The following is a 23,029-nucleotide window of genomic DNA, read 5'->3' as shown; positions in this document are numbered from 1 at the left end:
TTAATAAACAAGTTGTTGATTTGTGTTTATGTCTAACAATTTTAATATAATTTAATTACATTACTTATCAACTACTTTTTCTTTTTTTTGCCATCTGTTGCACCAGTTTTTTGCATGCGACCCACTTGCATGTTTTTTAATTTCTCATTCAGCTTCTTTTTCGCATTCTTCAGTTCTTCCTCATGGCGAATGGTCTTTATGGGTTTCGGGTTGAGAAACTCTTTGCGCGCCTCTCGCTTTTTTTCCATGCCACAACCGTGCACCTCGGGCAGTCCGTGCTTGAAGCAAAAACGTTTCTTGCACAGCTCGCAGTCCTGGCCCATCAAGCTTGTTTTAGCCTTGCAGCGTGCGAAATCGCAAAGGTTGTCAACGGTTTTAACGGCTGTCAGCACTTCATCCAGCTTCAGATCAACGATTTGACTGGGAATGCGCTCCAAGAGCTCCAATGTGTTGTTGGTGCCATAATTGGCGGCTTTTCCGGGCTTTGCTGGCGGAAATAACGGCTCGCTATCTGCACTGCAACTGGGCGCATCTGTGGGCTTTGACTTGTCTAAGAGAGTTCAATATTTAGCTAACCATTTCTGTTTTAGTTTTTATTTGTATTTACCTTCCATTGCAAATTCGTGTAGCAGCGTGACCGCACTTTCAAATTTAAAATATACTAGTTTTCGACAAACTTAGATATATTCAGAGATACTTTGCAACACTGGCAATCATAATTTTTTTGGGAATCTATGAATTATCAACAGTATTTTTGAAAATAATAGAATTTTTTATTTAGTTGGTAAAGTGACATTCGTAATTTTATGCCAAAATATTAGAAAGCACGTAATTTCACCAAACAGCTGCACTGCACGCTTAAGGGTATATTAAAAATAATATCACAGAATGCGCACTGAAATATTGTTAATTGTTTTAATATGTTTCCGCTTAAGAATTTGGCGAACTCCGGGTACATTTATCCTATTATCTGTAAGAGACTAATTTAAATACATATATAATTTCGATATCTTTATGGACGATATCAGATATTTTTCGACAGATGATTTTTGACATTCCTTATCCTAAAATTGAAAATTCGATTTTGGATGTAAATCCATTTATTGCGTGAAAACAGATAACAAATTGCTGTAAATGCTTTTTTACGTATATTCATGTTGAGCTTGCTAATTAATACATTCGGATCCACAATCAGATTAATAAGTTCTAGAAAATGCAACTTTATACTTATGCATAACGCTAAATCAGGCGTTATCGTTGCCTAATCGTGCACACTAATGGTCTACTCTTGATTATTGTAATTATTGTTTCATTCATGCAGCAGTTGGTTTATAATTTATTCTCAACAGCAGCTGGAACTCCGGTGACAGCAGCGTTGATGGCCTTGGCTACATAATCAATGTTACCGGTGTTAAGACCACACATATTAATCCGTCCAGTGCGGAGCAAGTAAATGTGGTAATCCTTGATGAGGACCGCAACTTGGCTCTCGTTGAGGCCGGTGTATGAGAACATGCCAATTTGATTGACAATGTGATCCCAAGTGCCCGGAGTTCCCAAAGCCACGAGTTTGTCACGCAGCTGTTTGCGCATTTCGCGGATGCGACTCGACATGGATTGAATGCTGTCCATCCATTCCTTGCGCAACTCGGGGGTATTCAATACCTTGGATACAATGCGTGCTCCATATGCCGGGGGATTCGAGTATTGTCCGCGCACGATCAACGTAAGCTGGGAGTGAATCTGATCTCTGGTTGCACCGCTTTTTTGGACCACTGTCAAGTTACCAGCACGTTCACAGTACAGACCAAAGTTCTTGGCAAACGATTGACACACGAACAGCTCAAAGCCACGATCCACAAAGTAGCGTATCGCCCAGGCATCCTGATCAGGGCTGCCGCTCGCGAAGCCTTGATAAGCCGAATCGAAGAGTGGGAAAAGTTTCTTGCGCTCTACCAAATCGGCAATCTGCTTCCATTGCTCATGGGTGGGATCCATGCCGGTGGGATTGTGGGCACATGCGTGCAAAATAACCACAGCACCTTCGGGCGCCTGCTCCAAGTCATCCAACATGCCCTTCAAGTCCAATTGGCGTTTCTCTTGATCCCAATAGCGATACGAATGCAGTTTGGTGAAGCCGCAATCGAAGAAGATTTTGTGATGATTCTCCCATGTTGGGTTCGAGTAGTAGACTGTGTTGAGCTTCAGCTGCTGCAGCAGAAAATCTGCCGCGATACGAAGAGCTCCTGTTCCAGAAATGGTTTGTACACCGAAAGCCTGAAATAAGTAGATGAAAGTTGCAAGATAATTTATGAAAATTAAAATCAATCCTATAGCTAAACTTACGCGTTTCTCCTTGATTGCTGCCGAATCTGCGCCCAAGACTAATTCCGTTGCAGCGCGTGTAAATGTATCAAGACCTGATACGAGTCAAAGATTTAAATTCAAATTAAAACTTGGCGCATTTATTAGTTATCGTATGTTGTTCCTCACCTGTCACGGGCAAGTACTCATGATTGATTGCTTCATCTCCTGCAATGGAAATTTCCGTTTTGCGGACAACGGGCAGCACCCAAGGTTCACCTACATCTGTCCTGTAAGCTGCAAGTAAATTAAAATTAAATTCATTTTAAACAAAGTTACAAAATCACCAACAGCTTTGCTGATTATCACCTCAATACAAATTTAAAAACCCGTTTGGGTTGTTGTAGTCTGGCAACATTTAAAGCTCAAATCACAGTCTGGCAACTCTATTCAGAGATAGCACGCAATTCAATATCTTAATTGTTTCCCCTTCATTATAGTTGATAACGTCGAATTTGTTAATACACAATGCAATAATTAACGAATATATTTCGTTCTTCTGCTCTCTCATTATTTTTAAAGTGCCCATAAATACATATGCATATAAGTATGTGTGCATGTTCCTAATTTTTCCAGCGTGATGTAATTTTTAGTATGGCATATGAAAATAAACCAATTGACAATTTTACGTAGATACATCCATAAATGTGTCAATGTATATTGTTGACTTAGTATATGTAAATGTAACGGGTTTCCTGTTGTATGTGTGCATATTCAACAGTTGAATTGTTACATAATAGAATATCAGTGCAGGATGGTGATAATCGATAAGATAAGTCTTCCGTCGGATCAAAGTTCTAATACCACCAGCTGATAAAGATAGAAAGACCCAAGTTTAGATTTGGGTGCATCTACAATCTAAGTGGGCAATAGTTTATAATCCATGCTCAACAACAAGTTGGAGGTCATGGCGACAATCTACGCAAATAAAATACATACATATTGTTCTATGAGATACGTCTATTTGTTTGCTTGTGTACCCAAAACAAAATAAAAAAAAAAAACAAATCGAAATATACAATTACAATTTAAACGATGGTCCGGTTAGAAATATTGAATTACGTTTTGACATTTAAACGACCTCTACGACCTCTATACGTCCATTTGATTATGAACAATATTTACACTCTACAACAACTGCTTAAAAACGCCAACTAGTCAATAACAATACATATTATTCAAATATGCTAATTCAGGCATATGCACACACACATTCATATGTTGTAAGTGTACATACATACATAACTAAGCATATCTTTTCCACTTGTTCTAGAGAATCTTATTAGATACAGTTGTTTTGTTTATATTTTGATTTACTTACCACCCACAGACAAATTGACTTTCTTTGTGCTGGCGTCATCCTTAAACGCTTGTGTGAGGGCAAAAACTTCAATTGCCGGTCCTTTAGGCACATTGGCAAAAATTGACGACATCGTGTAAATTCAGACGCAAGCAACGCGAAAAACCAACAAATTTGTTTCTTATTGGACAGTTGAAGACCGGCGTCGCAGTGTGACCGCAAGTTAATAATAAAATATACTTTTTGACGCCGTGATATACCAAAGTGTAAAATCCCGTCTAAAACATATTGATTTGCTTTTTAAAAATATTATAAAATTGTTTATTTGTTGTTTATTTTTAATTAATTAGTTTTCAATAGCCCTAACTAAATTTTTTTACTTTGCAACTTAAATCATTTATAAGATAAAACATTATTCCAATACTTAAACTGTTTACTTTAAGAAAACTTGAGACAACAAAACTCTACAGTTTTGGATGCATTGTTTTCATAAATGTTTTCTTTCAATAACTACAATATTTTTCTAATAATTATTATTTTATTACAATTTAATATTAATAAAAATATACATTTTTGAATTGCATTTTTAAAATTATTTGGTTGTCTGTTTTCTTTTTTCTTATTAATTAACATGAGCACTCAAAATCGAGTCGAGACCAAATTTATTAAGAATCACGATAATTTGCACCTGTTTAATTAATAGATAAATAAAAGCAAACTATTTTTAAAATTTGAAGATTGTAATTTTGTTTTTGTTTTATCATATTCATGTGAGTTGCCTGTAGAAATTTAATTGAAACCATGATAAAACTAAATTATCAAAGTATTCAAATGGGGAATGCTTTAAAGTTAATCCAGAGAAAGTATTTCCAATGCTAATTTCCATTTAAAATAGAACAAAATGCCTTATCCGTTAACATATATGTAAAAGTATTTGCAAATTTCGATTCTCACTTTAAAGTTAGAAGGTCACTAAGCCGCTAGCTTTTTATAAATATTTTGGTTTTTGGGCTTTGAAAGTGCTCGATAACCTGTTTCACTTGCCGGCCAGCTCAATGGCCTCTGCGGCCTTGTTGGGGGATTTTGCCCTCCCATCATGAGGAGAGGCACGTCGCGATGTCTGTAATACCCGCACTTTCCAAATTTTGTTTTAATCGAGAACTTAATGTATATTCAGCCGAAAACTGTGAAGTTGGAGGAATTTTAAAAACAATTCTAGATTTAATAGTATAGACATAACATATATAGATATATCACACTTGTTATTATACCTTTTCTACCTTATAAACATTATATAGAAAATAAACTGGTTGCTAAGGACAACGCCATTTTGTTAGCGAAATAAACTTTGGTGAGTAAATTCAGAATACGTTTAAGTCAGTTGGAAAATAATGTCTAAGGCAACAACAATTAAGGAAGCACTCAAACGCTGGGAGGATCGGGAACAGCAGAATTCGGTCAATGCTAAAGATATTGACTTGCAATTTCAATGGCCACCCATCGAGAAAATGGATAATACCCTAGGAACGTTGGTTAACTGCGAGTAAGTGTCATGGTACTTTATTAACTCATTGAACATTATAGTAATACTATATTCGAGTTTAGGAGAATCAGCATGTCGACGAATATGATTGAAAAAATCTTCGGCTTATCGGGCATGAAGTGCCTAAAAGTTTTGTCACTGTCGCGTAATTATATAAAGCAGATATCAGGATTGGTAAATATTTCAACTTAGAATGTCTTAGCAGATTGATTACACTTGCCATTTTAGGAAGCTGTCGCTGATACTCTGGAGGAGCTCTGGCTAAGCTATAATCTGATTGAGAAACTTAAAGGCATGACCGGTCTCAAATGCCTGAAAGTTCTCTACATCAGCAATAATTTAATTAAGGATTGGTCCGAGTTCAACCGCTTGGCCGAAATTGAATCGCTTGAAGATTTAGTGGTAGTTGGAAATCCATTGTCAGAGGGTCTGGATGAGCCCACCTGGAGGGCTGAGTGCATCAAGCGTTTGCCGACTATACGAAAGCTGGACGGGGAACCAGTTGTGCTAAAGGAGGAACCAATATTGTAATCTAGTTAGGTTCAATTATTGATATTGTTCATTGAATTATGAAATGATTTTAAATGATGATAATATACGCCTCAATATAGTTTACAACATTGAATATAACTTTAGGGTGATTTGAAATGTTTATAAGTTTTAGAAGATTGGGGTAGGAACATTCCGTTCAATATAACCCAATTGAGACCCCGACCAGCTTAAGTTGTTCTAGTGCACTCGTTCCATATACGCGAAGATAAGTTAAGGTTCAAATTTAGATAAGAATGTATGTGAAATCGTAGACGAAGCTGAATTAAAATCAAATATTATCTAATAAATAACAAATGCTCGACGTCGTCTGGTGGAATGTCCCACTCCCCGAACGATGACACGTGCTGTGCGATTTGCGGCCTCCGTTGTTATACTGATATACTGATATGTTGCTGCTACCGAAATATGAATCAAAAATTAATGTCAGGGATTCAAGGCAGGAGCGATGCGCTACATTTCAGTTTTGCAAGAATCGGAATTTAAAATGCAATACATATTGAATTTAGTAATCCGTTAAAGCAATTTGAGTTTCTAGAAATATTATTTCATTTTGTAAATCTTTTTTAAGATAAAGAAAAATCGTTACCTATGATCTCATCATTGCATTTGAAAAAAGAGACTGTCTTTTTAAGAGAGAGAGGATAAAGAGTAAGAGGAAACGAGAGAGAGTGAGAGAGAGATGGAGAGACTTTTTTTTAAGAATGTTCATATATCGAGGTTTCTGAAAGGTAATGCATGTTATTGAAAAATCAATACGCATAATCTTATTATTTCACTCTAAGGGTGAAGGATAGTAAATATTACTACATACATCTACTATTTAGTTAAAGTTCCCTTAAGGGGTATACATAGGGCAAGCTCTTTGATAAGACCTCGTAGCGTAGTCAAAATTCTAGTCTGGCTGTCGCCTCTGCCAGATTTTTCGGGACTTGTGCGCGTGCTTCGTTAGCCGGCCTGGTTTATTGTGGTGGGATTGTTGTTTAACAACCTGCCATGTCTGGCCACTATATAAAATCGTATGACATTTAGGCATAGTCATCGTCGATGGTTCCGAACCAGATTCGGCTACAAATTCAACGAACGAACGAATGTCTCGCCGACCTTCGGCAAAGCAACGACGACGATAATGACAGCTAACCGACTCTATTATCGTCTCTATCAGCGGGGCTTTCGATTGGGCCTGATATATACTATACATAAACAACGACCAACACAAACAGACACTCGGAGATGTGTCGAGATTTTTCTTTAATTAATTATTAGCAGACGCCTGCTTATCTCGAGTACAAGCCTTATAAAGTGTGTTTATATGACAGAATGTCTATATATATTTACATGGCGAAAGAAGAGAAATTGTTTTGATTACCTGTCAAATTCCTGAACGTGTTTGTTGGTTGCATCTCTATAAAAAATAAGATAATTGCCCTTTAAAGCGCAGCTTGCAATTGTTTTCAGAGGAGCAAACAACACGGATACATATACAATTATGTATGCCCTTTTAAAGTATCTTGATAGTTGACATACAAACATACATACTAACGATTTGCGTGCTTTGCACACTACTTTGCATATTAGACACACACGCGTAAAGGAATATTTGCAGATGTATGAATGTGTGTGCATAGTGTGTGTGGAGGTGTGTTTATACGGTTGGGCACCACTAGATTAGGGGGCTTGCGAACAGCTGTTTTTCTCTCTTTTACAAACTTTCTTGGGGTTATGTTAGCACACTCTCTTCGCTCAGCCGGCTGCTTTCTGGTGCTCTCTCGCGACTCGTGTCTCGCAACAGACATGACACAAATATTCGTCTTTAGGACAAAGTGCAGGTTTTGTTTTTGTTGTTATTCTGCTTGTTGGCCGGCCACATGTACGCACACACATGGAAGCTACGAGAGCCGGCTGAAGCAGCACTGCCAGAGAGAGCAAGAGAGAGCAAAACTGAGAGCTAGTTAAAGCGGAGAGACTGTGAATGTGAAACAGCCACCGCCAGTGGATGAGGCAGCAGCAGCGACGGAGGCAGAGGCAGAGGCAGTGCCAATGCTGGCAAAAGTTTCAAGTTTTTTTAGACGACGTCCGTCAGTTGGATGTTCAGCTTTGGTGCTAGCCGTACGTAGAGTTCGAGCTCCCGGGGTAGCAGCACAATATATTCAGAAAGCAGAGACAGTTGTGAAGTGAAGTGAAGTCAACGTAATCATACCGAGGTGTTCTACCTTCCTAAAACAGAACCTCAGCGAAGCAATACAACCAAAAAAACACACGCATATACATTTATATGTACGTATGTAAATTATATGAACAAATCGCTAATTCTAGACAGTAATTTTTAAATTGTATGTGTTGTTGTTTTTTTTTATAAAATCGTAAAAAGTTCTATGATTTGAAAATCACGCTAATTTACTTAACATTCGTGCGGTAATACATACATAGTATACATATGTATGTACGAGTGTATGTACTTATGTGTGTGCGCACGCTAACTTACAATCGTCTTTCGTCTTATTTTGAGCGTTAGAGATTTCAATTAGAAAAAGTATTTTCTATGGGCTCAAAAGGATTATAACAAGGAACAGCTGTCCTTACATAGTGATGTATACATATGAGTATGCACACATACATATATACACTTATTGCCGGATCTATAAACTTCTAAATAAAAAACAGCCGGACTGACATATGTATGTATGTACATATGTGTAAGAATGTAAGAGTGTGCTTGTACATTGGACATTGCTTATTCACGTGAGATAAGAGAAACGCTGCAAGCTAGACAAGCACACATACATCTACATACATATGTATGTACTCTATGTAAAATATATACAGCAATTTGATTATGTGTTTATTTTGCTATTTAGTCTACATTATCTACATACTTTTTGTGGAAATCTTGCTGCTGTTTCGGGTCCACTTCATTGTGCCCTATATTAGTGACCTTCTTATGGTTTCGCTGTCACCCAAAACGTGCTTGCCAAACATATTTACGCACACTCTTTTAATTATACATACATACATATGTATGTGTATGCGTATGTGTATGTGTGTGCTTGTGTCTGGTTTGTATGTTTGCGCAAATAAAATGAAATCGGAAAAAACTACACGCAGAAACTAGCGAAAAAATAGAACATAGAAAATGTTTGGTATTATTATGTGTGAATTTTGCACCGTTTAATTAACATATTTGATTTGATTTGATTGACATAACATTCCAGATGCCAATCAATCAGTTGAAGTAAAATAAATTAGTACTTTCACACATACACACATACATGTATGCTAGGTGTGCGTGTATGTAAAGCGTGTAACGACAATGGGGAGCATTGCGTGGTCTCAAGTGTGATGATGATAATCTTCCTTTCCGCTCACTCCTACAGGCAACATACGTTTGCATGTTCTATGAATATTTTGTCACTTGATCATATTTATGGATTATCAGCAAGCAGTCCAGAGAAGGCGTGGCCCGCTTCCATACATACGCACGTCTGAAACGTCTTTGACCTTAACAACGTGTGCTCAAGATCGTTTATAGATGTATATGTATGTGAGTGTATACATATATGCTACTAACTGTGAATGTGTGCGTGCACAGCAAAAGTGAGCGGCACTCAATAAGCAAAGCAAGCAGCGTAATCGCCAAATCACTCGACCGAGTACTCTGTGTCTACATTCTAAAGCGGCCGTCGTCGTCTTATTATTGCAATAATGTGTTCGTATTATCATTACATAATCGGTCATTGCGGCAGGCACGCAAATATGTACACACATACATGAACATTTGGGCATTCTATTGACATGGTCAACAACATGCACATTCGCTTACAAGCAACTATATTGGTGTGTATGTGTGTGTGTGTGTGTGCTGTAAACAAAGGAGAAAGCTCTTCATTTAATTGCAGGCACCTTGTGCTACAAGGCGAATATAGGACCATGAGAACGATAACAATAGGGTGTGTCTGTTATCCATGTCACAGGGCGACCCACCCCAGACTATGATGGCAGGATAGTGTCGTGTAATTGACATGTATTTCCATTGCTTTATGGGCGACTTTTATTGCAATAGTCGACCGTAGTCGACTGGCAGATTCCCTCCCTACTACTTTTTAACTTGTCAAGCGGATGTCCGATCAAATAGAAAATGTAACTGATAACTGAAAAGATTTTGAATTTAAAGAAAATTAGATTTAAAGATTCGATTACTCACTCTCGACTGGTTTAATGTGTTTGAATTGATAAGAAACAAGAAGCAGTTGACAGCCGTTGCATAATCTAAACTGCTTGCTGAACCCCTTACTGCATATGCAAGCAGTGTGTTTGCTTGCAAATTCAATCAAGCCTTATCACAGGGTATTCCGTCGATCGTATTCCATTTGTATAGCATTCTGAATTGTTCGAGATAAAAGCATTGATTTATGGTGGATATAAAATTAGTTGAATGAAAATATATATGGCGATCAAATACACAAACACGCATATTGCAATCTTGATGCGCATATATAGTATAACGTTTAATGAATGTAAAAAGCGATCTTACGTGTTTTGTTCGTCGAGTATTTTATACTAATTATTTTGATGGCAATGATTTAAAAATACAAAAATCCGACTCTTAATGTATTTAACCTGTATGCAATTATAATGAGACAAATGGGTACAATGCATTTGAACAAATATTATTATTTGTACCGTCTGTACATATGTTTTGTGCTTTGTTATTGCAAATTGTTTTTTATTAATCACGTCATCGTTTCTGCTCTAGTTATATTAAGTAATCGATACGTTGTAAATCGTTAACTTTTATTTTTTTTTTTGAGAATATTTTTGTAAGATAATACAACTTTGCTTAAACATAAAAGAACTTTATAAGCATCACTATATTATGCGGCATTTTTCATAATCTACTTTTATGTGCGTAATTTATCTACGCATTATCTTTCTCGGGCATACAAACATAATTTCGAATCAAGTCCATAATAAAACATACTAATGACAACAGTGTCAATTTTTGTTAATTGACTTTAAATAGCTTTTTGTATAACTCTTTTTTATACGCTCATAAAGAATATTTTTTGTAAGCCCTAAGTTTATTCAACATTTAGCAGCCTCACACACGCAGCTATGTTTGTTAAGGGTAAATAATAGTACAATGTATTTTCGGATTTAAAGATTCGGGCAACGACCAGTTGGAAGTTGCCCCCTATTGATATTGATACGGGAAAGAGCAATAATATCGCACAGAAGTGAATAATCTTGTACAAGTGTTAACACATGTATTATTGCACATATTATATATTAATAAAATATATGTGTTTGTGTGTGTGTGCAGGCATATCAACTGCCAGATAGACAGAGAGATAAAAACAGAAACAGATAATGAGCAGATAAACTAGTTTATTAACACCTCACGATTAAATATATAAACTCACTCGCAGTGTTGACCTTAGTCGACATATGTATGTCGGCTTTTAAATCTATTATGTTGATCGTATATTTTATTGTTTGCTATTATTTAATGTCCTTAGATTGTGGGCGTGGCATATAACGTTTATTCCATTCATTGGAGCACAAAGAAGTAAATGTTCGGATTAATGATTGAAACTTTCAAAAATTATGTAAATTAAAAAGCTGAGTGTTAGTATTCTATGTTTGGCAAAGTTAATTACATAATGAATTAATTTTTTAGTGAAAAAAACCTCAATCATTAATTTATATGAATTAAATTTGTTCATAATAATTCCGTGATCACATATTATAAACGTCTTCATTAATCTGCAATGAAAAAAAAAAAACGAAAATATTATTGTATAAATTTTAAGGTCAGCATTTTAGCATTTAGCTTGATTTTAATCTTTAGTGATTTTTTGAGATTGAAACACAATTCAACACTCAAACTTTTAATGATGAGATGTATGTCTTTATATACTATCACAATTGAACAAAAAAAAAGTTTCCCACAAATAAAAAAAAATATTTTGATAAAAATGTCGTATATTAACATAATTAGAAAATACGTTTTTATTATTTGTAGTTAAAAATATAGAATTTGTACTCGAATAGTGATCGGAAGTTCCTTAGTCGGAAGTATGCACTAGGGTTAGATTGCGATCAGAGCGCCGAGAGAGCACTGCGATCACTCGCATCACGCATGCACTTTCTTCCCATATCATCGTGACGTAGAGATCGTTTTATGCCCTCGGGTGCGCCGAGTCGTTTCGTTTATTTTAATGCCGCGACGTTGCCGACTCCTTTTCATTCACACACAAATACACATTCAAGATTTGTCTATTGAGAGGTATTATAAAATTTCCGCGCTTTGCATGCGGCATTTTCGACCTCATTCAGTATAGACACATGACATATATATAATGAACATCTTTATATAAATAAATTCCACACACGTGACAAGCATTAAGACGCAAACACGATGTGATGCTTTATAAAAAAGATTTTTGTCGCTTTTTTTATTGCCGCACTCTTATGAAATTATGCAGAAGGCGAAATCTAATGGTATTCAATTAAGGCATTTTTGTGAATTCCAATAATCTACACTTATATTTTCAACAAATTATTGTGCAATCGCTTGCAATGTGTAATTAAAATACAAATATTTGTGGGTTTATTTTTCTGCTGAGGGGATGGGCTCATTTGACAGATACAATGATCATAAAATATTTAACAACTGCTTAGTGTTACCTGCATACATACATATAAATACATCAGTTAATCTGATATACTAGAATGTAGATGTTCATATAGACCTATACATTAGACGGACACGGAATGAAAGGCAAAGCGAGTACTTCACAAAAATTGTCTCCATAGAGAATGGGCGCACTTAAGGAAGTTTCACTGTAAATACATTACGTTTTAGTATTCTTGCGTTAACAATCGGAATATTATAGTTAATGCGGTTATTCTTGTTAAGTTACTAAATTTCAAAGCTATCTCTAAAATTCAAAATGATTCATAAAGTAAATTTATAATGTCTTGATCGCATCGTTATCGTTAATACATTGTTTTTTCTCCTTACAGCATTAATTGAAGCGCAGCCACAATGTTCCTGCCGCAGTCCCAAGCCGCATTCAGGACCTTGCGCAAGGCAACGCCACGCGTGAGGCTCTTCTTCATCAACAAGAATGCCTACTCAACACAGGTAGGTCTAGGACAAGCTCTTGACAAGCTCTTTCTCTAATTAATATTATTTAACTTCGACAGGTGGAATACAAACCCATTCGATCGGTGCTGGTTGCCAACCGTGGCGAGATTGCCATTCGTGTTTTCCGCGCTTGCACGGAGTTGGGCATCAAGTCGGTGGCCGTTTACTCCGAGCAGGATAAAATGCACATGCATCGTCAGAAGGCCGATGAGTCCTACATGGTCGGCAAGGGTCTTCCTCCCGTGGAGGCTTACCTCAACATTCCAGAGATTATTCGTGTGTGCAAGGAGAATGATATTGATGCTGTGCATCCAGGTTACGGTTTCCTCTCCGAGCGCAGCGATTTCGCTCAGGCTGTTATCGATGCCGGTCTTCGATTCATTGGCCCCTCTCCCAAAGTGGTGCAGAATATGGGCGACAAAGTCGCGGCCCGTATCGCTGCCATCGAAGCCGGTGTGCCCATTGTTCCGGGCACAGACGGTCCCGTCACAACCAAGGAGGAAGCATTAGCCTTCTGCCAAAAGCACGGTCTGCCAGTGATCTTCAAAGCTGCCTACGGCGGAGGCGGCCGTGGCATGCGTGTGGTGCGCAAAATGGAGGAGGTGGAGGAGAGCTTCCAGCGTGCCAGCTCAGAGGCCAAGGCAGCCTTTGGCAATGGCGCCATGTTCATTGAGAAGTTCATCGAGCGTCCGCGTCACATTGAAGTCCAACTGTTGGGCGATAAGGCCGGTAATGTGGTGCATCTGTATGAGCGCGATTGCTCCGTGCAACGTCGTCACCAAAAGGTTGTCGAGATTGCCCCTGCACCCCGTCTGCCCATTGAGATCAGAGACAAGATGACGGAGGCAGCTGTCAGGCTGGCCAGGCACGTGGGCTACGAGAACGCTGGCACTGTGGAGTTCTTGTGCGATGAGTCGGGCAACTTTTACTTCATCGAAGTGAATGCCCGTCTGCAGGTGGAGCACACTGTCACTGAGGAGATCACGGGCATCGATCTGGTGCAGTCGCAAATCCGCATTGCCGAAGGCATGACCCTCAATGAACTGGGACTCACTCAGGAGAAGATCTTACCTCGAGGCTATGCCATCCAGTGCCGTGTTACCACCGAGGATCCCGCCAATGACTTCCAGCCCAACACCGGTCGTCTCGAGGTCTTCCGTTCCGGCGAGGGCATGGGTATCCGTCTGGACAGCGCCTCCACATATGCGGGTGCCATCATTTCACCCTACTACGACTCCCTGTTGGTTAAGGTAATTTCGCACGCCAGCGATCTGCAGAGTTCCGCTTCCAAGATGAATCGTGCTCTGCGCGAGTTCCGTATCCGTGGTGTCAAGACCAATATCCCCTTCCTGCTCAACGTGCTGGAGAACCAGAAGTTCCTGCACGGCGTGTTGGACACTTACTTCATCGACGAGCATCCGCAGCTCTTTAAATTCTCAACCACTCAGAATCGTGCCCAGAAACTATTGAACTACCTCGGAGAAGTGCTGGTGAATGGACCACAGACTCCTCTTGCGACCAGCCTGAAGCCTGCCGAGGTTACTCCCCATGTTCCCACAGTGCCATTGGGTGAGTAGACTTTAATTGAACTCAGGCTTAAGGCATGTTGCTTCTATTCGGATTCACGCTTGTACTTGTTGCTACCAGAAAAAAATGGCTGTTGCTTTACTCAACTGTTCCTTACAGCTTTGACCTTGATGGGGTCAACACTCAATTCTTTATTTCTGAATGTTTGGGGTCTTCAAAACATGTGGAAAGTTACATTGTCTTTTCTATGTAAACTCACTATGCACTAAGCACTTTGGACAAACTTTACAAGTTGTGGGGTTATTCAAATTTGAGATTGCATAATTCTATGGCAAAATTAAGATTTGAATAACCCTCAACTAGAAATCTTGGGATTTCAAGACTGCCAGAGAAAACTTTTAACTGGGAAACATTTACAATACATTTGCAAATTAATATTTATGGACAACCTATATTCTAATGATATTTATTAAACTCTGTTCTAAATTGTACTTAAACTATCTGTTGAAATTCTAAATAGTTTTAACATATAAACTGTTTTGCAAGTGTATTTAAAACTCGGCGTGCCGAGAGAGGCTGTTCTATCTTTGTTTGCTATGTTTTAATATACATTACTTGATGTTTTACTTTTCTATTTACTTTATTGTTTCTAACATTTGCTATTGACTCAAATACCAAATGCAATCGCTTTTAAAACCACAAATAAACACAAACACACACAAATATCGAAAATACCTCCTCCGTCATGCTCATAAATGAAATGCTGTCATGATTCTCATGTAAATGAAAATGAAGACCTGTCTCCGGAAGCGTTAGAGCGTGAGAAAAGCGGAGAGGCGAAAGGTACGTTTAAGTTGCAAGTCTCTTTTGAGAATATACGTATAAATATCCCGTCACTTTCACATGTAAATAGAAATACATTTGTAATTTAGACCCTAATTGAAAGTGGGCGTTATGAATACGGTCAGGTTTGTTTCGATCCCAGTATTATTCGCTATTCAATTCCATTTCCAAAATTACCAAACCCAATCCTTTCGCATATTATATAATGTTATTGGATTATTGTCATTGTCTAACCAACCCAATTGAAACTAACCGCGAAACATTATTAACACATATAAATTACATTATATAACGTAGGATGAAGAGAGGTGATATTTTAAAAGGGAAAGTAAAGCTAAAACAAAATCGTTTTAGTAATGGGCTCGAATATATTATACAATGCTCTGTTCCAATCGGAATAAAAATTGGTAATAATTTATAGTTTTGTGTCCACTAAAAAAATGATTTCTAAATTTTTAAATATGTACATTGAAATGAACATAAACTCTCGTAAAACTTAAATAAAAAATGATCTGCGCAATGAACATTATATTCTCTAAGAGTCACATTTTTATATTTTGGTGGTCAATATTTTATATTTGTTTAAGCTGTTACATAATTTTTACCCAATACAACAGAGTATACAAATCTGTGCAATAAAAAATAAAAATCTACACCCTAATCTAATCTACGTAATTCAGTAAGAATACCGCAAAAACCAATTAACACAAACAGTTTCATTTAATATTGTTTTGAAAAAACAATTAAATCGTGACTTCCGTTTTACATTTTTCGTCACTGCTTAATAAATATAATATATTTAACTTTTAAATAAATGTTGTAATTCTGTGCTTGGGGCTAACGCGTTGTTCCGTTCGGGTATTTGGGCTTGTAAATGTGTTGAGCCATCAAACTGAACTAACTGAATGTTGTATGCTTGTCAATAATCCGATATTAAATGTACTTCTCGCCCATGTGTGTTACATTGATTTAAGATAAGACTTTGCTTGATTCCGTATAGTGACAGCACCACCGCAAGGTCTGCGTGACATCATTGTGCAGCAAGGACCTGAAGCCTTCGCCAAGGAAGTGCGCTCCAGGAAGAACCTCATGCTCATGGACACCACATTCCGCGATGCCCATCAATCGCTGCTGGCGACACGTGTGCGCACCCACGATCTCCTCAAGATCTCTCCGTATGTGGCGCACAAGTTCAACAATCTGTACTCGCTGGAGAATTGGGGCGGTGCCACATTTGATGTGGCGCTGCGTTTCCTGCACGAGTGTCCTTGGGAGCGTCTGGAGGAGATGCGTAAGCGCATTCCCAACATTCCATTCCAAATGTTGCTGCGCGGTGCCAATGCCGTTGGCTACACCAGCTACCCAGACAACGTTGTCTACAAATTCTGCGAGCTGGCAGTGAGTAAATGATCGACTTAATGGGAATTTATTTGAGTTAAGGAATTAACTTTCCTAGGTGCAAACTGGCATGGATATCTTCCGCGTCTTTGACTCCCTGAACTACTTGCCCAACCTGATCATCGGCATGGAAGCTGCAGGCAAGGCGGGAGGTGTTGTCGAGGCTGCTATCTCTTACACTGGCGATGTGAGCGATCCCAAGCGCACCAAGTATGACCTGAAGTACTACACAAACTTGGCCGATGAGCTCGTCAAAGCTGGCACTCATGTGCTGTGCATCAAGGATATGGCTGGTCTGCTGAAACCTGAATCTGCTAGGTAATGATTGATTGTTGAGTAGGATATGATAGGCTGTATTAACATTGATTCTTTTTGACAGGCTGTTGATCACCGCCATTCGTGACAAGCATCCCGACTTGCCCATTCATGTGCACACTCACGACACCTCAGGCGCTGGAGTTGCTTCCATGCTGGCTTGTGCGCAGGCTGGCGCAGATGTTGTCGACGTTGCCGTGGACTCCATGTCCGGCATGACTTCTCAGCCAAGCATGGGTGCTGTGGTCGCCTCATTGCAGGGCACACCCCTGGACACACAGCTGAGCTTGAATGATGTGTCCGAATACTCGGCATATTGGGAACAGACCCGCACACTCTACGGACCCTTCGAGTGTACCACGACGATGCGATCGGGCAACGCTGATGTGTACTTGAATGAGATTCCTGGTGGCCAGTACACCAATCTGCAGTTCCAGGCATTCTCGCTGGGTCTGGGCGACTTCTTCGAGGATGTGAAGAAGGCTTATCGTGAGGCCAACTTCCTGCTGGGCGATATTATTAAGGTTACGCCATCCTCGAAGGTTGTTGGCGATTTGGCGCAGTTCATGGTGCAGAATCATCTCACCAGCGAACAGGTGCTGGAGCGCGCTGAGGAGTTGTCATTCCCCAAGTCGGTGCTTGAGTATCTGCAAGGTTACATTGGCATTCCCTACGGCGGCTTCCCCGAACCATTGCGTTCCCGTGTGCTCAAGGATATGCCACGCATTGAGGGACGTCCGGGTGCAAAGATGGAGCCATTGGACTTTGATAAGCTGAAGGCTGAACTCAAGGAATCTCACAGCAACATCACTGACCGCGATGTCGTCTCGGCCGCTTTGTATCCCCAAGTCACCAACGAGTACTTGCACTACCGCGAACAATATGGTCCTGTGGACAAGCTCGACACACGCATCTTCCTTTCTGGACCCAAGGTGGGCGAAGAGTTCGAGGTCACATTGGAGCGTGGCAAGACATTGAGCATGAAGGCTTTGGCCATGGCTGCCGATCTCAAAGCGAATGGCAACCGCGAGGTATTCTTCGAGTTGAACGGCCAGCTTCGCTCTGTTCACATTCCCGACAAGGAAGCCATGAAGGTAAACTAGACATTAGATTATTTGTTATTCCCAGTTATTAAACATAATTTGTCTTTTACAGGAAATTCGTGTGCACCCCAAGGCTAACAAGACATTGAAGAGCGAGGTGGGAGCCCCGATGCCTGGAGATGTCATCGATATTCGTGTTAATGTTGGCGACAAGGTCGAGAAGGGACATCCGTTGGTTGTGCTCTCAGCGATGAAGATGGAAATGGTTGTGCAGTCGCCAATTTCGGGAGTTGTCAAGAAACTTGAGATCACAAAGGGCATGAAACTGGAGGGTGATGATCTGATCATGGTCATCGAATAAACACCGTTGCTGTTCCATCCACGAAGATAGTTAATATGTGTATATACCCATACCTACATATACCATATACCATATACCAGATACATATACAATATACAATATATGTGTGTGTGTTGAGCGTGTTATCGTCGTATCAACAACAACATTTCGATCTATTTACCTTAAGTCAAGCGATAAGCGATAAATGATAAATCTTGTTTCTCTGATATATGCATGTCTTTATGTGTATATAATCAGGACATATGTATGCATGTATGTAAACTATGTACGTGTAGTTGTGGTACTTTTTGGAAAAGTTTACAATATTGCTAGGTAATACTTACTGTACTTGTAACAATTGCGCACAAACAATTACTGTTTGCATTCAATTTTTTAATTTGTAACATTTTTAATTTTAAAGTCATTGCCAAATTTTTGATAAATGTTTAAATTTGATTAGATACATACATACGTATGATACATATTTTTATAAACTGTGAAATACAAGTTAACTGTTCTAAACTAAATAAATGTTATACAAAAAACGAAAAAAAGAAAGCAGATGTAATGCAATTATATTATATATCCAACTCAGTAAAAGAGAAACTCTCAAACTCTGGTGCCTAATACAAAATATTCAGGTTTATGCAAAAACAATAATATACATATGTATTTGTGTACATATGTATGTACATATGTATTTATGTGCATGTGAAGGAGCTGCAGTCAAAAGAAATATATTCTGATAAATATACTAATCTACATATATATGATATATAAAGTGTTTGTCCTGGCTTAATGACTGACTGACTGAATTATAACGCACATCTCAAAAAAGATCTAAGATTGTGAAATTTGTACACATTAAAATTTACATAATTTGACTGTGAAATAAGGCCGGGTTGCAAAATCTATGAGAAGGCTAATTAAATTTCATGAAGAACATTTAAAGATTCTAATTTTCATTTAAATTGTTCATCATTAATCCCTATTAAACAACTATTAAACAGATTCTTTTATTATGATCAGAATATTCGATAGCAGACAATTATCGATTAGCTATCAATATTGCGTGTAAAGTACTATTTTATAGCTAGTGGCAATCTCCAATCACTAAAAATAAAGAAATGATTTTCGAATCATAATCAAATTTTAATTTATCTAAATATTATTTTAAGTCAAGTTTACTACTTTTTCTTATCCAGTATTTTGTTTGGTTGATTTCCTGGTATTTATTTCTTGTAATATAGAAAAATACTATCAGGAAATTATTTGATGATGTTGCCCATCTGGCAGCACTTTTCTTTTATGGCGCAAGATAAATCCAAATTCAAATCAAGTGCAAACTCGAATGCATGTTAGTTAAAATATTAAATTAAATTAATAACTAACTTTAACGAATAACAATATTTATATAAAAGAAAACATCTAACCTTACAAAATTATACCTACTCTATTTTGAGGGGGTTCAAGGCTGAACTAAAAGCTTCCTCACAGTGTGCCCAGTATTTAAATATGAGCTTTCAATATGCGCTTTCAAATATATGCTTTGGTTTTGTAATAAGGGCCAAAGCTGTTTGCATTTATTGGTTGCTAGGCTACAAAAGTCCTATTTACACTCAGTACAAATCGTTCAAAGTTAAATTGAGCTGTATTTTTTGAGTGAGTCTTGTTCGTATTTATTCCGTTTCCAGTGTTCCCGAAAGGCATAACATTGTAGTTAACATAATTCTGGTAGTGTTTTAGGTACGCTGGATTTGAATTGTTGGGTAACTTGTGAGTTCCTTTAGGCTAAGAATGAGCTGATATAGTACAAGAGTCCAGGGAAATACCTAAGGCAATGTCCGAGAAAAATGATTTAAGAAAATAAAATTTTCGTTTTATAATTTTACCGCTTGTTCATAATTTTCTTCAATTTCGCTATTAAAAATGCTAGAAAATTAAAATTTCTTCGCTTAAAGCGATAAGAACATTAATTATGTGTGACCACATAGCCACTGTTTTTGAGAACGGTCTAAATTAATGACATATTCCCTCTATTCTTACTTGTAGCAAAAACACCATTAAATCGTTCTTGCAGAAGGACAGAGCAAAAAGCATTTAAATGCCTTGTTGAATAAATCATGAAACAAAGATGATTGAAGGGTTCTCAAAGAACGAGAGCTGACGAAAATTGCTTCATTCTCCATTCTCCAGCCTGCAGCCTGCAGACATTAGACAAAAGCGCATCCATTACTAGCTGAAGCAATTTAATCATCTGTAAATTCGATTAGACGTTAAACAAAACACGAGAGAACCGCGACGCCTAGCGATGAGCACCTAATGAGGTTACAATTAGGCCGCGAAGAGAGTTAACATGATACTCAAAAGTCGTGTATAAAAAGGGAGATGATTTTGCAGCAGTTACGTATACTTATCACGACACCATCTCGAATATTTTGTGTCGAGGTCATGCATTGCCTTGTCGAAGGGGGTTTAACTTATCGATTTCATCGATTAGTGATTGATAATGTGTTTGGCCCCCTTTTAGCTAGGGTGTTTGTTGTCCATGTTGTTGTTCCTTCAAGTTTACCTTCTCGTGCCCATTATGCAAATTTGCGAGCCAATTGATTTCAATTTCAATTTCATTTACGTCTACGTTACGTATACGTGCCATATGCTTTGCCATAATTAATGCCTTGCCTTCCCAGCCGGCTAATTAGCATAAACTTAATTAATTTCCTTGTTTGCACTTTGCTTCCTCTGCCGCTCAGCTGATTGACAGCCTGCAAAGTCCAAGTGGCTTAAGTGACACCATCGCGACAACTAGGCTGCAATCGCAGTCAATTCTTGGCTGCCATCTTCTCCCCCTCACAACATACAATGTTATCCTGCCACTCAAGAAGTCTGGCACTGGCATCTTCCTGGCACTGCCACACATATTTAGCATATTTCCTGTGCGACATTTGACCTTTGTTGAGCATTCATTGACTAAACGTGAGCACGAAAGATTCGCGCTTGTCTGTTCCTGCTTCCAAACGTCCCCGAATCCCAGAATCTCGTTGGCCTTATCCAGCTTCAGGACATGGCAACGGCAGCATTAGCATATAAGAAGGTTGCTCCGATTGCTGACGAACAGCCGTGACAGCCTTTGGGCCAATTATGCAATAAACTTGCCCAAATTCTGTGTGACTCAGATGAAATGGATACTGAAATGAAATTCGAGATAAGCCAGTGAGCAATGTAAGCCAGGTAAAAACTAGCGTTGGCTTAAAGCTGATATATGATATAAAAATACATTAACTTTAAGTCACGTATGTATGTGGTGACATTGATCGAGAATAAACGGTTCTGTTGTTTAAGATATTTACATTTAATTAATACAATAGTAACTGTTGCTGCAAGAAGGCTACAAGATTTTTTTTATAGTACTAAAACAAATAATCTCTTTTATTTTTTACTAAAATCATCTTTACTTCAATTAAACGAGAGCGAGAGAGCAGGACGAGAGCTTTAAAAACTTTGTGTTCTTACATTGCCTTTTACTTTCATAATAATATTCAATCGATATTTTGATAAAGTTTCTATAGTGTTAATTAACATAAAATAAAGAAATAATGTTGTTACACAAACGATGTTATTCTATATTTCACATTTTAAACTTTAATTGAATTACCTCTTGTGTTGTTATGTTATTTAGGAAATATTGTATATTACATACAGCGAAACCGTCAGAGGAATTAGAGTGAATGATAACAACTCTTTAGAATATGTTGAACAAAAGTTTTGTATGTACAAGCTACGTCATGGGAGTCAGAAAGATTGTATAGTAAAGCTGGACAAACTATAATAAAGAAGCATTATTGCAGATTGTTTTTTTAAGAAACATTTTTTTTACTCGATGCTTTCTTTGAAAGTATCAATGGACACACACATCGATTTTTCTGCACCTCTAACATAAATCTCTGATCTTAATCAACAAAATCCTTATCGATTAGTTACGTGTTTTAACATAAAAAGTCTTACTTGTTAGTCACGAAGTGTGTGTAAAAAATATGCATTGATAAGTAAAATTAAAACGCTAAATTGATTCAAAGAACATTCTTAATATTGAATATTACTTCTGTAGGTAATCGCTCTTAATTCATTGCGGATTTTTCTGCTTTTAGGCGATTTTATTTCCCTTGTGTATTGTGACCAGGAATTCAAAAATGACTTTTATCTCAATGCAGGCAATGTAATTATTGTAAATACTTTGATTGCTTCGTTATAGCACAGCACTTGCTTTCATTTTCTTTTCCATTTTTTCTTATTGAACACTCAGTAATTATGTGAAGACCAAACGCTAATGAGAGCTGCAGCCCTCAGGGGGAGAACTTAATTAGTAAACCGACACTGCGTAACAATTGATGAGGTGTACTCGTAATGAGGCTTAAATCCAAGCCAAAGGTTAATGGTTGGCGAACAAGCTTCATTAGACCCCGTTGGAGCAACTATGTGGGCAGCAGAATGTTTCATTAGACCACGTTGGCTATAGATACTAGAACGATAAGCGCTTAAATACAGAGAATTCCTTGGACTCTTAATATGTTTTCCTATTTATTATTTGATTTCTCCAACAACAATAAGAACAAGTGTATTTATTTTGGGAGGTAGACCAACTATGTTTTATTGTGCA

General features: G+C 38.0%; 4 protein-coding genes and 1 long non-coding RNA gene across 7 annotated transcripts; 2 read left to right on the top strand and 3 right to left on the bottom strand.

Moving 5' to 3' along the window:
- Window positions 1-20: 20 nt before the first annotated feature.
- LOC117571787 (DNA-binding protein SMUBP-2) lies at window positions 21-797 on the bottom strand. Its single transcript, XM_034254146.2, has 2 exons — window positions 608-797; window positions 21-550 (listed from the first exon to the last, which is right to left on the bottom strand). Exons 1-2 carry the CDS (start codon window positions 612-614, stop codon window positions 72-74), a joined length of 486 nt encoding a protein of 161 aa, XP_034110037.1. The 5' UTR covers window positions 615-797; the 3' UTR covers window positions 21-71.
- A 334-nt stretch (window positions 798-1,131) lies between these two features.
- On the bottom strand, window positions 1,132-3,872 carry LOC117571782 (aspartate aminotransferase, cytoplasmic). The gene is made up of 4 exons (XM_034254139.2): window positions 3,686-3,872; window positions 2,494-2,601; window positions 2,347-2,420; window positions 1,132-2,277 (listed from the first exon to the last, which is right to left on the bottom strand). The coding sequence occupies exons 1-4, from the start codon at window positions 3,795-3,797 to the stop codon at window positions 1,330-1,332; spliced, it is 1,242 nt and encodes a 413-aa protein (XP_034110030.1). The 5' UTR covers window positions 3,798-3,872; the 3' UTR covers window positions 1,132-1,329.
- Window positions 3,873-4,624: 752 nt separating this feature from the next.
- On the top strand, window positions 4,625-5,803 carry LOC117569977 (dynein axonemal light chain 1). Of its 2 annotated transcripts, XM_034251354.2 has the most exons (4): window positions 4,625-5,015; window positions 5,080-5,207; window positions 5,270-5,381; window positions 5,436-5,803. In XM_034251354.2, the coding sequence occupies exons 2-4, from the start codon at window positions 5,173-5,175 to the stop codon at window positions 5,736-5,738; spliced, it is 450 nt and encodes a 149-aa protein (XP_034107245.1). In that variant the 5' UTR covers window positions 4,625-5,015; window positions 5,080-5,172; the 3' UTR covers window positions 5,739-5,803. The 2 variants fall into 2 exon arrangements, with proteins under 2 accessions (XP_034107245.1, XP_034107244.1); XM_034251353.2 differs by lacking the exon at window positions 4,625-5,015 and having other exon boundaries at window positions 5,026-5,207.
- Window positions 5,804-7,830: 2,027 nt separating this feature from the next.
- LOC117567469 (pyruvate carboxylase, mitochondrial) lies at window positions 7,831-18,972 on the top strand. 2 transcript variants are annotated; one of them, XM_034247488.2, is made up of 8 exons: window positions 7,831-8,033; window positions 12,783-12,903; window positions 12,966-14,475; window positions 15,229-15,276; window positions 16,277-16,674; window positions 16,733-16,992; window positions 17,054-18,083; window positions 18,145-18,972. In XM_034247488.2, the coding sequence occupies exons 2-8, from the start codon at window positions 12,805-12,807 to the stop codon at window positions 18,391-18,393; spliced, it is 3,594 nt and encodes a 1,197-aa protein (XP_034103379.1). In that variant the 5' UTR covers window positions 7,831-8,033; window positions 12,783-12,804; the 3' UTR covers window positions 18,394-18,972. The 2 variants fall into 2 exon arrangements, with proteins under 2 accessions (XP_034103379.1, XP_034103380.1); XM_034247489.2 differs by lacking the exon at window positions 15,229-15,276 and having other exon boundaries at window positions 18,145-18,960.
- On the bottom strand, window positions 9,771-10,347 carry LOC127565757 (uncharacterized). The gene is made up of 3 exons (XR_007955114.1): window positions 10,288-10,347; window positions 9,958-10,135; window positions 9,771-9,904 (listed from the first exon to the last, which is right to left on the bottom strand). It is a non-coding gene; the product is annotated as an uncharacterized LOC127565757 (long non-coding RNA).
- Window positions 18,973-23,029: the final 4,057 nt, after the last annotated feature.

Source organism: Drosophila albomicans, chromosome 3 (assembly GCF_009650485.2).
Source record: "Drosophila albomicans strain 15112-1751.03 chromosome 3, ASM965048v2, whole genome shotgun sequence".
Taxonomy (NCBI): Eukaryota; Metazoa; Arthropoda; class Insecta; order Diptera; family Drosophilidae; genus Drosophila; species Drosophila albomicans.
The sequence above is the reverse complement of the archived record's forward strand: the minus strand, read 5'-3'. Positions and strand labels throughout refer to the sequence as shown.

Bases quoted from the DNA above. Each gene is read 5' to 3' on its own strand.
- LOC117571782 (XM_034254139.2), bottom strand. From the start codon at position 3,797: ATGTCGTCAATTTTTGCCAATGTGCCTAAAGGACCGGCAATTGAAGTT. The intron at 2,421-2,493 runs GTGAGGAACAAC...GACTCGTATCAG, and splicing joins TGAGTACTTGCCCGTGACAG to GTCTTGATACATTTACACGC. The intron at 2,278-2,346 runs GTAAGTTTAGCT...TACTTATTTCAG, and splicing joins CAGCAATCAAGGAGAAACGC to GCTTTCGGTGTACAAACCAT.
- LOC117569977 (XM_034251353.2), top strand. From the start codon at position 5,056: ATGTCTAAGGCAACAACAATTAAGGAAGCACTCAAACGCTGGGAGGAT. The intron at 5,208-5,269 runs GTAAGTGTCATG...ATTCGAGTTTAG, and splicing joins GGAACGTTGGTTAACTGCGA to GAGAATCAGCATGTCGACGA. The intron at 5,382-5,435 runs GTAAATATTTCA...TTGCCATTTTAG, and splicing joins TAAAGCAGATATCAGGATTG to GAAGCTGTCGCTGATACTCT.
- LOC117567469 (XM_034247488.2), top strand. From the start codon at position 12,805: ATGTTCCTGCCGCAGTCCCAAGCCGCATTCAGGACCTTGCGCAAGGCA. The intron at 14,476-15,228 runs GTGAGTAGACTT...ATGAAAATGAAG, and splicing joins TGTTCCCACAGTGCCATTGG to ACCTGTCTCCGGAAGCGTTA. The intron at 16,675-16,732 runs GTGAGTAAATGA...TAACTTTCCTAG, and splicing joins ACAAATTCTGCGAGCTGGCA to GTGCAAACTGGCATGGATAT.